The sequence below is a fragment of the Arvicola amphibius genome, chromosome 2 (genome assembly GCF_903992535.2).
Source record: "Arvicola amphibius chromosome 2, mArvAmp1.2, whole genome shotgun sequence".
Classification (NCBI taxonomy): Eukaryota; Metazoa; Chordata; class Mammalia; order Rodentia; family Cricetidae; genus Arvicola; species Arvicola amphibius.
In genome coordinates, this window is record NC_052048.2 from 132,387,619 (window position 1) to 132,402,130 (window position 14,512).

The 14,512-nt window shown below is 41.4% G+C and overlaps 1 protein-coding gene across 1 annotated transcript in view; it reads left to right on the forward strand.

Moving 5' to 3' along the window:
- Hadha (hydroxyacyl-CoA dehydrogenase trifunctional multienzyme complex subunit alpha) overlaps window positions 1–14,512 on the forward strand; it is a 34,184-nt gene that overhangs the window by 8,586 nt on the left and 11,086 nt on the right. Inside the window, exons 4-10 of the mRNA XM_038318189.1 lie at window positions 1,125–1,258; window positions 2,197–2,335; window positions 3,026–3,145; window positions 4,973–5,075; window positions 9,546–9,668; window positions 10,148–10,266; window positions 12,278–12,334. Coding sequence (XP_038174117.1) covers window positions 1,125–1,258; window positions 2,197–2,335; window positions 3,026–3,145; window positions 4,973–5,075; window positions 9,546–9,668; window positions 10,148–10,266; window positions 12,278–12,334 — 795 coding nt within the window. The remainder of the gene's footprint in view (window positions 1–1,124; window positions 1,259–2,196; window positions 2,336–3,025; window positions 3,146–4,972; window positions 5,076–9,545; window positions 9,669–10,147; window positions 10,267–12,277; window positions 12,335–14,512) is intronic.

Consider the following 14,512-nt stretch of genomic DNA (forward strand, 5'->3'; position numbering starts at 1 on the left):
AGAAGCCTCGTCTCGGGAGAAAAAAATAAAGGAAAATGGAACCTGGATCTTGGCAAATTCAACCGTGTAGACAACAGAACCCTAGTCTTGCCAAGAATATTCTGTTGCAGGGGTTCATTCTTTCCCCCATCTCAAATTGGTATAAAGGTGTCTTACTATTTTTTTTTTTTTTTAAATAAAATCTTGCAGCCAGAGCCCTATATGACATAGACGAGATTGAGCCAAGCATGGTGACTGGCTCACAGCACCTGAGAGGCACAAATAGGAAGAATTCTAGGTCATCCTCAGCTACAGAGTACAAGGCTAGCCTGGGCTATATAGAACTGTGTAAGAAACAGGAGGACCTACATGAAGTGGTTGGCAACTCTCACACATTAGCAGTTATAGGAGCCAGCTCCTTCACTTGTTCTGGTCTAATAAGGAATAACTTAAGATTCAAACTTAAAATATTTCCTCTTAATTTTTTGAAGTTGAATATATTTATAAAGTGAAGACCATATAGTGTCTAATTTTGCTTCTTTTTTTTTAATGTTGTATAGATTCCCTCCTCCCCCTAGGCCAATAAATATTTGTAGATTTACTTAATTGTACCTACATCTGATCCAGACTGCTAGGAGTATGACCTCATGATCACTTTTTTAGTTTAGTTTTTTTTCAGACAAGGTATCCTGGATATCCTGGAGCCTTCTGGGTCCTAGGTCAGCCTCAGACTTGCGGCAGTTCCCCTTTGCCTGCCCCTTGAGGACTAGAGTTTAGAAGGACACACCCCCATGCCCAGCCAGCAGAGCCCCTTTTTCTGTATTGTGTGTGCATGACGTACTTGAGGATGAGAATGAAACTGAGTCTCTCCTCCCACCTTTACCTGGGATACAAGGATCAAACTCGGATGGTTGGGCTTGCATGGCAAGCACGTTTACCCACTGGGCATCTGTCCAGCTCTTGAGACCTGTTCTTAAAGGGAAGGATACTAGTTGGGTTTCAGAGGGGTTTTGGTCTGTCTGTGTTTTGGCTTTGGTTTTCATTTTCTTCTTACAATATGTCTGCTGCATGAACATATTTGACAGTGGTAGTATGTCTGTTATACTTCTAGTTTAAACCCTTAGATGTAGCTGTTTCTCTTGTAGGTAAATACATTGAATAAAGAAGTACAATCAGAGTTTGCAGAAGTTATGAATGAAATCTGGGCCAATGACCAAATCAGAAGTGCTGTCCTTATTTCATCAAAGCCCGGCTGCTTTGTCGCAGGTGCTGATATCAAGTAAGTTTATCTTGATTAATTACATATTTCTGTCTTTAAAAGAAGATAGAAGTAAATTCTACAAAAGTTTGTTTTTTGAAGTTATTTTCCTGAGTTTAATAAAGCTGATGAAATAAAGGAACTTGTTGCTTAAATCATAGATGACTAAATACAGCCTTTCTTTCTTGCTAGCCAAGAACAAATGCCCAGTTTTCTTCCATCATACCAGAAAACATTTAAAAATTTGGTGGAAATCCCAATTCTTATAGCCACTTTGGAGCACAGTTTGTCAATACTTAGTAAAATGAAAACTACAAGAGCTAGGGAGACGGCTGGTGGGTGAAACACCTGCCACTAGGCCAGTGACCTGGGTTTGATTCCCAGCATCCACATAAAAGCTGGGCATGCCCAGTCTGATGGATCGCCTTGTCTCAAAAAATAAGAAGTGAAAAAGCCTCCTGAAGTTGGCCTCCACATGTGCCTGTACAGTTGAGCAAACATGCCGATACACACACAAGGAGTGGGAGGCAACATGTATGTTCCAGCCACATACTCTCATCTAGGTGTATATACTAAAGAAATCTTAGTCTCTATTCATAAGAATCTGTGTGGAAGAATAATCATTCCTGTGTGTAGGTAGAGATAATGACGCCTTTGAAACCAGCTGCATGTCATTAGGGAAACAGATGGTAAAGACTACAAAACAGCTGAAAGAGATTAACTAGATCCAGAACATCGCCCTAGAACTGTCTGATCTGTTAGCGAAAATATTTACGAGGTAATGTTAGAGCTTTGTGGTCAGTGGTTTGTTAAGGAAGCAAAATAAATTGTGAGTCCATTTTATGAACTCATTGCCAAATATTGATGTGTGCTGAGATAGGTATGTAGTGGGTGAAGCACTGTGCAAAGTGGACCCAGTTTCATCTCTCCTTTTGTCTTCTTTTATGTGGCTGCTACAGCATGCTAGCCTCTTGTACAACCCCCCAAGAAGCAACACGAATATCACAGGAAGGACAGAGAATGTTTGAGAAACTTGAAAAGTCCCCAAAGCCCGTTGTAGCCGCCATCAGTGGATCCTGCTTGGGAGGAGGACTTGAGGTATGGATGAATCCCAGAGCTGTCTAGATGCTGTCCCACTCACTGGTAGGATGTGCCGCTGCAAACCTTAGGCTATTGTTTCTCCTGCAGGAAAGTTTTCCGAGTAGGATTGGCTTGATTTTAGCTATCAAACATCTGCATGGGTTTAATTCTTAATTCATGACAAGCAGCAAGTGACACAAAGCACGTGAGCCAAGGAGCGCTGTTTCCATTGACAGCTGTGATTTAAACTGCACCATGAAGTCTTTCTCATGGCTGCATACCTGGCTCAGACTCAGGGCAAAGATCAGAAGTGGGATCTGTGTTCGTGTTCTTAAGTCTGGTTGACCTTCAAAGCATAATATATGTTTAAGTCTCAGAGTTTCTTGTGTATAGTAAAGATGATAAGATTAAAGAAAAGAGATTCTTTTTTGTTTTGTTTTTTGAGACAGGATCTCACTGTGTAGGCCTGCCTCTGCCTCCAGAGTGCTGGGATCAAAGGTTACCTTTTCAGGAGATTTTTAAGAAGAGCTACCTGAAGGGGTTGATAAATCATGACAATGGTAGAGTGCCTGATGCCAGCCTAACAAATCATGGTTTATTTTGTGGGACATTCCTGCTTTATAAATAACGTTTAGACCTGCCAACCTAGGTGCTAAAACATTACAGTTACATTTTCTAACTTCTAATTTTTCTTTCATTTCTCTGAAGCTCGCCATAGCATGCCAATACAGAGTAGCAACAAAGGACCGAAAAACAGTATTGGGTGTCCCTGAAGTGTTGCTGGGACTCTTACCAGGAGCTGGAGGTACCCAAAGACTGCCCAAAATGGTGAGTTTAAGAACACCCAACAACATGAACTTGAGCTATACATAAATACCCTTTGGATCTACTCCATCTTCTACAAAGTACATAATATAGACATTCACTGTAAAATTCAGAAACCAAGTAAGTTAGGAGTATAGAGGATTATTGAGAGTTTTTTTTCTTCATTCCTGATAGTTTTTCAGTTCTACAGAATTGTTGGTAAAGGATAAAAGTGATAAACCTTGCTTTTCCAAAACATTAATTTGTTCCTCCTCTCACGGTATCACCTTAGTTTTTCAAAGCCATGGGTCGTAGTTCATGATAAGTATGAGACATCTTTCTCATAATTCTGATTTAGACCATGTCCTTGCTGTAGTCAAAAGACCAAAAAAGATCAGTAAGCTTCTGAATTTCTAGGAAAGGAGAAGGAGAGTCATCCCTGGAGGCTGCGGAGAGATTTCCTATCAAAGCAGAGGGCAGAACCTCGCAGCGCCCAGCACTGTAGACTTCTCAGTGAGAAGGGCACAGTGGAGCAGCTGAGCCTAGAAGCCCACACAAGTGCAAATGGGGAAAGGAAGGTTTTGTTTTATTTGGTTGGTTTTGATTTTGATCAAAAGTTTCATCCTGTAGCCTAGACTGGCCTCAAACTCTTGTCTGTCCCCCTGCCTCACCCTCCTGAGTGCTGAAATAACACATACCAATCTAGTTATCAAAATAAATAATACACATTTCTTTGTAAGAATTGTCTAGAAGATGTCTTGACACAAAAAGTTTTGTTGAATTTCATTTACTTACGTTACTAGGAGTTCTTTCATTTTTGTTTTTATGCTTTTTTTTTGGTTATTGTATTTGGTTGCTTGCTTGCTTGTTTTTTTAAGCCAGGGTCTCTTTATGTAGTCCTGACTGTCCTGGAATTTACTATGTAGACCAGACTGGCCTAGAACTCAGAGATTCTTTTGCCTCTGCCTCCTGAGTACTAGGATTAAAGGTGTGTGCCTCCATACCTAGCTGGTTTTGTTTTATTTGTTGTTGTTGTTGTTTTGTTCTAAATCAGAGTCTTCTCTGCAACTCAGACACACCTTGAGTCTACCATTCTCCTGCCTCAGCTTTCCAAGATTATGGAACAAACCATACACCTGGCTAGAGATCAGTTTTCTACAATACTGTATCAGTTGAGCTGCATTGTTAATTTTCAGCATAAATTTGCTGAAAATTGAACCCATGGTCTTATGCATGCCAAGCAAAGGCTACCACTGAGCTACACCCTCAGCTCTAGTTTTAAATACTGTATAAATGATGGAAAACAAATTGAGAATGACAGTCTACAGTTTTAGTTGATATAAAATGAATTCTCCACCTCACCAGTTCCTTATGCTATTGAATTTAAAAGATATTATAAAAAGAATTTTTTTCTTCAACTGGACATATTCTCAAAACTTAAAAGTGTGTAAGTATATAAAATTTAATTTACTGATAAAAGAACTACAGCGTTAGTTCTAGGACATCCAGGGCTACACAAAGAAACCCTGTCTTCAAAACAAAACTGGTTTGACTTTTCTCCTTATTTTAGAAAAAAACGATTATGTTTATTTGTTTATATTGGGTGTTCATGCACACGTGTACAAGGGTGCACACATGGAGGTCAGAGGACATCTTTCAGGGACCAGTTCCATGAAACTGCCATGAGAGTTCCAGGAATTAAACTCAGGGTGTCAGCCTTGACAGCAAGCATCTTTACCCACTGAGCCCATCCCAGCCCCACGTTTCTTCAAAAGTTTGCTCACTTGTGATTTGTAAACTAACTTCCACCCTCATTTTCCCCCTATGCCCTGGCTCTCGCTTGCATGTTAGGTGGGTGTTCCTGCTGCGTTTGACATGATGCTGACTGGTAGAAACATTCGTGCAGACAGAGCAAAGAAAATGGGACTGGTTGACCAGTTGGTGGAACCCCTGGGTAAGTGTTTGAATGACTCAGAATTGGGTCTTATAGAGTTGTTTATTTCCTGAAGGATTTGATCACTTGAATATTAGGATGAAACTCAAAACTCTTAAGAAGTAACGGTATTTTAGGAGTGACATTTTCTGAGAGCTAATACTAAATCATTTTTTTTTTTCTTTTGGTTTTTCGAGACAGGGTTTCTCTGTAGCTTTAGAGCCTGTCCTGGAACTAGCTCTTGTAGCCCAGACTGGCCTCAAACTCACAGAGAGCCGCCTACCTCTGCCTCCCAAGTGCTGGGATTAAAGGCGTGCACCACCACTGCCCGGCTAATACTAAATCATTTTAACTCCCACCCTGGTTTCCATTTATTTATTGATTATATGGATATCAGGAACATAGGAATCAGTTCAATCATTAGTGTTTAATTATAAATTAGCTGTATTACTATTCATGTGTAAGCCTCCCTTAGTCCCTGGTGGGAGGATCTTGTTTGGAGCATGTGGGATCAAACCAGGGTCTTCTGCACGCTGGGCCAGTACTCTACCACTGAGCTACATCCCCACCCTGTGTTTTAATAATACAATAAGCACAGGAAAGAGCCAACCTCAGAATGTTAATATATGGTATCTTCTTATGTGCTACTTTCATGCAATTTCTGCTAGCAGTAGAAACCTCTAAAATGTACATTCATCTCCTGGTATTTCTTAAATATCATCATTACGCTATTACTTAAGGCTCCGTGTGGTGGTTCATGCTTGTAATCCAGCATTTAAAGACCGAAACAAATGAATCATGAGTTTGAGCCGCCTTAGGCCACATAGTGTAGAAAGTTCGAAGCCAGAGCTGCATTGTGAGACCATACCTCAAGAAAATAACAGGAGCTATTGAGGTGCCCAGGGACCTGAGTTTAATTTCTAGGATCCACGTGGCTAGAATAATTTTCTTAACAAACAGTGCAGAACATTGGGTATTGGTAGCAAAAGAAAAAAGACACTGCATGTAAATTCTAACTTAAAGTGAACCACAGACCAATGTCCAAGAGACAAAACAGAACACTTTCAGAAGAGAGCACAGGAGGAAATCTTTGTGCTTTTTAAATCAGAAAGGCGTTAGATACCAAGCCAGTAGCATGATCCACAAAAATCTCCAAAATACCAAAATAATAAAAATCTCTAGGGGCAGAGAGAGATGGCCCAGCTGGTAAAGACATTTGCCACACAAATCTGGTGACCTGAATTTGACCTCGGAAACAATATAAAGTTTGAAGGAAAGAACGAACTCCACAAAATTATCCTTTGACCTCCACATGTGAGCCATGGCATGTAAGCACATGAGTGTACACATGTATACAAACACACACACAGAGACAAACTAATGGTGGTGTTGAGCCAGCCTTTGCCCCTGAAGTAAACTCCACTTAAAGATAACACATTATCCTTTTTACAAATTGCTGGCTTGATCACCTAAAATTTTATAAGTGATTTTTATGCCTGGCAAAGAAAGTTAGTGGTGTCATGGCTAATTATGTTTCCTTACAGTATTTGCATGGTGTTAGTATCAGGGTAATGCTGGCCTCATAAAATTAGTTGTGGAATATTCCTTTCTCTTGTTTTCTGGAAATTTTTGTGTAGAATTGATATTTCTTCTTGGTTAAATACCTAACATACTTAACCATAAAGTCATATATAGGGTTGGAGGGTTGTTATTTTTTCTTTTTTTTTTTTTTGTTTTTTGTTCTGACTAAGATAGTTTTAGGGTTTGTTTAGGGTTTCTTTGTTGTTTGTTTAATTTTTTATTATTTTAGATTTGTTTATTTTATCTTATGAATGTTTTGCTTGCATGTATTTCTGTGCACATGTATGACTGGTACCTACAGGGGTCAGAAGAGAGCAACTTGACTTATAATTGTAAACCACTGGGGCTGGAGAGATGGCTCAGAGGTTAAGAGCATTGCCTGCTCTTCCAAAGGTCCTGAGTTCAATTCCCAGCAACCACATGGTGGCTCACAACCATCTGTAATGGGGTCTGGTGCCCTCTTCTGGCGTGCAGGCATATACACAGACAGAATATTGTATACATAAATAAATAGATAGATAGATAGATAGATAGATAGATAGATAGATAGATAGATAGATATTTTAAAAAAATAATAATTGTAAACCACTGTGTGGGTGCTGGGACTCAAACCCCATCCTCTGCAAGAACAACAGCAAGTGCTCTTAACCACTGAGCCAGCACTCTAGCCCCTTGTTTTTGTGTTTTGAGGTTTTTTTTTTTTTGTGTGTGTGTGTGTGTGTGTGTGTGTGTGTGTGTCTGTCTGTCTGTCTGTCTGTCTGTCTATGTATGGGTACCCATCATGTGTGTTCGGGTACCTCTGGGGGCCAGAAGAGGGCATTGGCTCCCATGAAGCCAGAGTTACACGTGGTTGTGAGGGGTCACTTGACTGCTGAGGAAGCCTTGAACAAGCAGGCTTTGGGGAGCCTGGCAGAGGAAATGGCATGGAAGTAGGGGAAAGTGTCTTTAAGATTCTTTTTCTCTTAGTACAGCTAATGCCCTAAGACCAAGAGACCTAGGTTGGAAAGTATACAGGCTAGGAATGGAAATATTAGTGAGACCATTGCCATCCCAGGAGACCTGTCCTCATCTGTACCTCCCTCAAGGACTGTGGTGGACTGGCCACACTCCAAGTGGGTATAAGGAAGGCAGTGTTTCCCATGCCATCTTCCCAGTGTCACATTCTTACCCTCAGGGAGAACCTCAGCTGGCCATAGTTCTTTGCCTAGTAGGATGGCCTTTGTTCCTAAAAGGTGTAGGCCACCAGCCGTCCTGTGCTTTTTTTTTTTTTTTTTTTTTTTTTTTTTTTTTTGCTTCTGGTGTGGTCTTTCGTGGATGTGCTGCACAGTGCTGGCCAAAGCTGCCCCTCCCCTCCTGTAGACCTGTTGTGTACTGCATACTCAGCAGCATTCTGCTTACAGTCTGGTGACCATGGCCACCCTGCCAGATTATGATGCTATTGACTTTTCTGGATTCTCTGAGTCTTGGCCATTTTGAATTTAAAAATTTTGTTCTGGTTCCCCCTTCTCCACTTGGGTTCAGACAGGACAGCCATCTTACTAGAGGAGTAATTCTACATTTGTAGTAAGCTTTTCCTCTTGAGATCTTGTTCCCCAAGTACTTCGGGAGTGTAGACGCCTTTTTACACGCCAACGAGTTCTTCCCGTGTAGTTTGTGCAGACTTTCAATAGAGAATTTGGATGGTGTCGGTCTTCATAGCCCATAAATTCTGTTCTTTGGATTTCTCAGCTTTGCCACTTTTTGTTTGTTTTGGGGTGCTAAGGGTGGAACGAAGCCTCACACATGCTAACCATATACCACTGAGCTGCATACATAGTCTAATTCCTGCTTCCTACAGGTTCACAAGCTAGCGGGTGCTATAAGTGGGAAGTTAGTTGCTGTCTTAGTTAGGGTCACAATTACTGTGATGAAATACTCTGACCAAAACCAAGTTGGGGAGGAAAGGGTTTATTTCACCCACAGTTCTATAGTCATCATCAGAAGCAGCGAGGACAGGAATCATTCAGAGCAGGAACCTGGAGGCCGGAGCCAGTGCTGAGGCCATGGAGGAGTGCTGCTTCCTGGCTTGCTCAGCCTCCTTTCTTAGAGATCCCAGAACCACCTGCCTAGAGAAAGCACCACCCACAATGAACTGGGCCCTCCCCCACCGGTCACTAATTAAGAAAATGTCCTACAGGCTTGCCTACACCCCCATCGAGGCATTTTCTTGAGGTTCCCTCCTCCAGATGATTTTCCCTTGTGTTGAGTTGACATAAAACTATAGCCAACACAGCTGCATATTGTTGCAGCCCCGTTCTATGGACAAGTACTTTGTGGACCAGAGAGCCTACCACCTTTCTGAACCAGCCATTTGAACCTCTCACTGCTGCCCCATCAGGGAAACTGGCTTTGTATTCCTCTTCCTTCTAATCTGTTCTCTGTGACTCCAGAGCTCTGATGTCTTATTTTCCCCCTAGTAGCAGCCTTTGGCTTGAGCCAAGTCCAGTTAGTCCATGCCCCAAGGTTTATGACATACCAGAGAGCAAAGTGACCAATCATGGCCAAAGATAGGCTGTTCCCTTTCTAGAACTTTAGTCCTCAGGTTTCTGCAGCACCTTTACAAATAGTTTACAGCTTACTCGTGTCTTTTATTTTCTTCTAGTTGTACACTAGGAATACAGGCCACACAAGACCTACCACATCCTGTGGAAGCATGAGACAGACTGACAGTGTTTGAGACCTTTCTTCCACGTAGAGCTCACTGGTGCACCTTTGTTCACAATTGTGTCCAGAGTTCCCACAGAGCTTAGCGCTCCAGTGTGAGAGGAGGGCTGTGTGGGAGGTCTCCTCTGCCTCGGACTGGCCCAAGCTTGATTTACATTCCAGTCCTTGAAATCATTTTGTTGTTGTTATTTTATTCTGTTTTTACAGGACCAGGAATAAAATCTTCAGAGGAAAGGACAATTGAATACCTAGAAGAGGTTGCAATTACTTTTGCCAAAGGCCTGGCTGATCGGAAGGTCTCTGCAAAGCAAAGCAAAGGCCTGATGGACAGTAAGTGTCTTTGTTAGCAGCACACAGCAGGGCTTCTTCCTTCCCAAGCTTTACCTGGGTTCAGAATGAGCCCAGCTGGGCTGTGAGGGATGCTGCCTAAAAAGAAAAGAGAGAGGGTAAATGTATTATCTCTGCTGTATGAAATCAGCCTTAAAGAGCACCATTGTGCCTATGGTCAAATCCTCAACCTGATGCTGACTGTTAAAGCCATTGTTTAAAGGCTTGTTATTTTGGAAGACTTTTAACATTAATACAAAAGTAGATTTTAATAGTATAATAAAGCTGCAGTCCCCAGAGCAGGCCTTAGCCTTAACAGGGAACAAGTAACTAAAGCCCGTTAAGACAGCGCATTGTAGAGGTTGACATTTAGGTTGTGTTCCTTCATGTGACTAGAATACTCCATTGCTGTGTAGACTGCAGTGTAAATGGACAAGGGAGCCCTGGTTCATATTAGTGAATAACTACATCTTACCTTACAGAGCTGACGTCATATGCCATGACTATTCCATTTGTCAGACAACAGATTTACAAAACAGTTGAAGAAAAGGTGAAAAAACAGACCAAAGGCCTTTATCCTGCACCCCTGAAAATAATCGATGTGAGTCTGCCCTGCGTACCCACCTTCATATTTCTTCCTCTTTGGTGAAGCAGTGCTCTTTGTTGTGATTCTAAACAATGTACATCAGTACTTTTTGTTTGTGTTTTACTTCTTGAGAAGGAGTCTCACTGTGTAGCTCTGTGTAGACCAGACTGGCCTGAAACTCAGAGATCAACCTGCCTCTGTCTCCTAAGTGCTAGGATTTTCTTACTGCCCAGTCAGTACGAAATTCTTGTTTGTTTGTTTGTTTGTTTGTTTGTTTTGATTTGATTTTCGAGACAGAGTTTCTCCATGTAGGCCTGGATGTCCTGGAACTTTCCTTGTACACCATGCTGGCCTCATACTCAGAAAGATTCTCCTGCTTCTGCCTCCCAAGTTCTGGGATTAAAGGTGTGCGCCACTATGCCCAGCTAATGATAATTTTCTAAAAAGACATTCCAACTTTTATATTTATTAAAAAGACCTAATGCTGTAGAGGCAGCATGGAAAGATGAAGGAACATAATTAAAAGGTCTTTACATTTAAAATACTTTAAATTAATTTTAAAAACTTTAAAACATAGAGCTTTTTAGACTGGGAAATTCAAGAATGTGTAATCAGAATTGGAGATTGCAGAGCTATATAGAGACCCTGTCTTAAAAACAAACAAAAACAAAAACAAAAAAACGGTGTGGTACACATAATCCTAGCTTTCTGAGAGGCAGAGGCAGGCAAATTTCCAAATTCAAGACCAGTCTGGTCTACATGGAGAATTATAGGATAGAGAGACTGTCTCAAACAAACAAAAAAACCAAAAAAAAAAAAAAAAAAAAACTGGCGAATGAATCCATTAGAGAGTACATTTTGAGTAGAAGACAGGAGACTACTAACACATGAAACATGGGCTAGGGTTGGATCTCTGGCAAACCTTTTGTCTGGCTTGTAGAAGCCTCTAGAATCAGTCCCCAGCACTATAAGAAAATAAGATGAAACATGACATACACATCTGCTTTCATCTTAACAGTCTGGGCTGGGGAAATTAAATGTGTGGTAAGGCCGTTAGCCATACACAATATGAAACAGCAGACAGTAATGCACAGTCATGAAGATGAGGAAGAGACTTGTGGGATCTGGCCTGAAAAGGGAGTGCAGAGTAGGTGAAGGGAAAGTCGGGCCAGGCAGGATGGGCAGCATGAGGCTGGTGAAGGAGCAGTCAGTGAAACCCACTTTTAACAGTGAACAGTGAGGTGTCTCTAGCAGGGCAGGCTGAAGTTAGATTTGAGAAGGTTATCAACAGTGAATCAGTGTTAACTGGTCCTGTACACAGTCGAGAATTAGAGTGACAGAATGAGCTACTGGTCAGCCTGCTGTCTTGGTAAATTTGAGTAAGACTCTGAGATACAATGAAGTAAAAATAGGATGGCAAATAGAGAGATGATGAGTTTAGATATGACAGGAAATCAGGGTTTAATGGATTTGGGGTCATATGTATAAATTATGGTGTTTGGGGGTCATTTCTTTTTGTTGTTCGAGACAGGGTTTCTCTGTGTAGCCCTGGCTGTCCTAGAAGTTGCTTTGTAAACCTCAAACTCACAGAGATCCACCTGTGCCTCCCAAGTGCTGGGATTCAAGGGGTGCACCACCACCGCCTGGTCCGAGGGGTCATTTCTTTTTTACATGGGACAGCGCTTCTCCCAGATGTAAAGTTGAGTTGTACAGAGTTCCGGGTTAATGTGACTAACAAGATCACACACGCACACACAGGGAAAGCACAGAGAAGCAAACAGAGAGCACTGTCCTTAGAAAGAAGCTGGAGAAATAGCTTAAGGTTCTCTTTCCTCCCTGGTTCAGCAGCAGCCTCAGACACAGGTGCTTCAGTCCAAAGCAGCTGGCATTCCGTTCCTTTCCTGCCCTCACAAAGCTGGATAAGTGCCCTACTCTTGGAAGCCTGGTCACACTGCTATTTTATTCAGCATTATTTTACATTAGCCATTCTGTTCCAGCACTAAACAATCACATTTGTGGCTTTTAGGTTGTGAAAGCTGGACTCGAGCAAGGAGATGACGCTGGTTATCTTGCTGAATCACAGGTAAAATTATCTCCAATTTAACTATAGAAAACTAAAGACCCATAGCTGTGTTTAAAGCTGAAAATGTATATACATAAACTATACTATATGTAAAAAACATACTATATAAGAAAACTCGTACTTTTCTTCTTACAGTGGTTATCCTTTTGATTAGCCTCGGTGGTTGCGTATGTGAGAATGGGATGGTTTCTATACATGCTTGAAACTGCTCAGTAATGAGTGTGTAATAAGAACAAGAGCAGTCAGTCATTTCAGAACCTATCACCTAAATGACTCCAGTCTGCACTATGGCTGATTTTGTTGTGACAGAATGCATACATTGAGGGCTGGGATGTAGGTCAGTGCAGAGCGATTACGTTTGGCAGGTGCACGGCCCCTAGGTCCAACCCAAGAACCACAGAGAAAAAGGAAAAAGCTAGGGCTGTAGAGATGGCTCAGAGGTTAAGAGCACTGACTGCTCTTCCACAGGTCCTGAGTTCAATTCCCAGCAACCACATGGTGGCTCACAAACATCTGTAATGAGATCTGCTGCCCTCTTCTGGCCTGCAAGTATACATGCAAGCAGAACACTGTATTTGTAATAAATAAATAGAACCTTATAAAAGAGAAAGTGGGAAGTACACTTGAACACATTGGCACAGGAGACCACTTCCTAAATATAACCCCAGTAGCACAGACACTGAGAGAAACAATTAATGAATGGGACCTCCTGAAACTGAAAAGCTTCTGTAAAGCAAAGGACACGATCAACAAGACAAAACGACAGCCTACGGAATGGGAAAAGATCTTCACTAACCCCACATCAGACAGAAGTCTGATCTACAAAATATACAAAATATACAAATCTCAACCGAGGAATCTAAAATGGCTGAAAGACACATCAGAGAAATGCAAATCAAAACAACTCTGAGATTCCATCTTACACCTGTAAGAATGGCCAAGATCAAAAACACTGATGACAACTTATGCTGGAGAGGTTGTGGGGTAAAGGGAACACTTCTGCATTGTTGGTGGGAATGCAAACTGGTACAATCCCTTTGGATATCAGTATGGCAATTTCTCAGAAAATTAGAAAACAACTTTCCTTAAGACCTAACAATACCACTTTGGGGTATATATTCAAAGGATACTCAGTCGTGCCATAAGGACATGTGCTCAACTATGTTCACAGCAGCATTGTTTGTCACAGCCAGAACCTGGAAACAACCTAAATGCCCCTCAACTGAAGAATGGATAAGGAAAATGTGGTACATTTACACAATGGAGTACTACACAGCAGAAAAAATGACAACATCTTGAAATTTGCAGGCAAATGGATCAAGCTAGAAAGCATCATTTTGAGTGAGGTAACCCAGACCCAGAAAGACAATTATCACATATACTCACTCATAAGTGGTTTTTAAACATAAAGCAAAAGAAAGCACCCTACGAATCACAATCCCAGAGAATTTAGACAACAATGCGGACACTAAGAGAGACTTACATAGATGTAATCTACATGGGAAGTAGAAAAAGACAAGATCTCCTGAGTAAATTGGGAACCAGCACCACTTGTTAAATATTCTTTCTTTTTTCCATTTGATATTTTTGCTTCCTTGTCAAGTATCAGGTGTTCGAAGATGTGTGGATTGATATCCGGGTCCTCTATTCAGGTCCATTGGTCCTCCTGTCTGTTCTAATGCCAATACCAGACTGTTTTCAGTACTGTGGCTCTGTAGTAGAGTTTGAAGTCAGGGATTGTGATGCATCCAAAAGTTCTTTCATTGTACAGGATTGTTTTGGCTATTCTGGATTTTTTACTTTCCCACATGAAGTTGAGTACCATTCTTTCGAGGTCTTTGAAGAATTTTGCTGGGATTTTGATGGGCATTGCATTGAATCTGTCATATCAGATATTTACATTAGACTTCATGACAGTAACAGAATTACAGTTATGAAGTAGCAATGACAATAATTTTATGGTTGGGGATCAGCACAGCATGAGGAACTGTATTAAAGGGTCACAGTGTTAGGAAGGTTGAGAACCACTGGCTAGATAATTGGCAAAGGTTACCACTCCTCTGCTGTAGAGAATCTGAGGACTCAGTTATAGTAAAAACCTCTTTCAAAGCTGGGTGCACTGGCACACGCCTTTAATCCCAGCACTTGGTAGGCAGAAAGAAGTAGGAGGATCTCTGA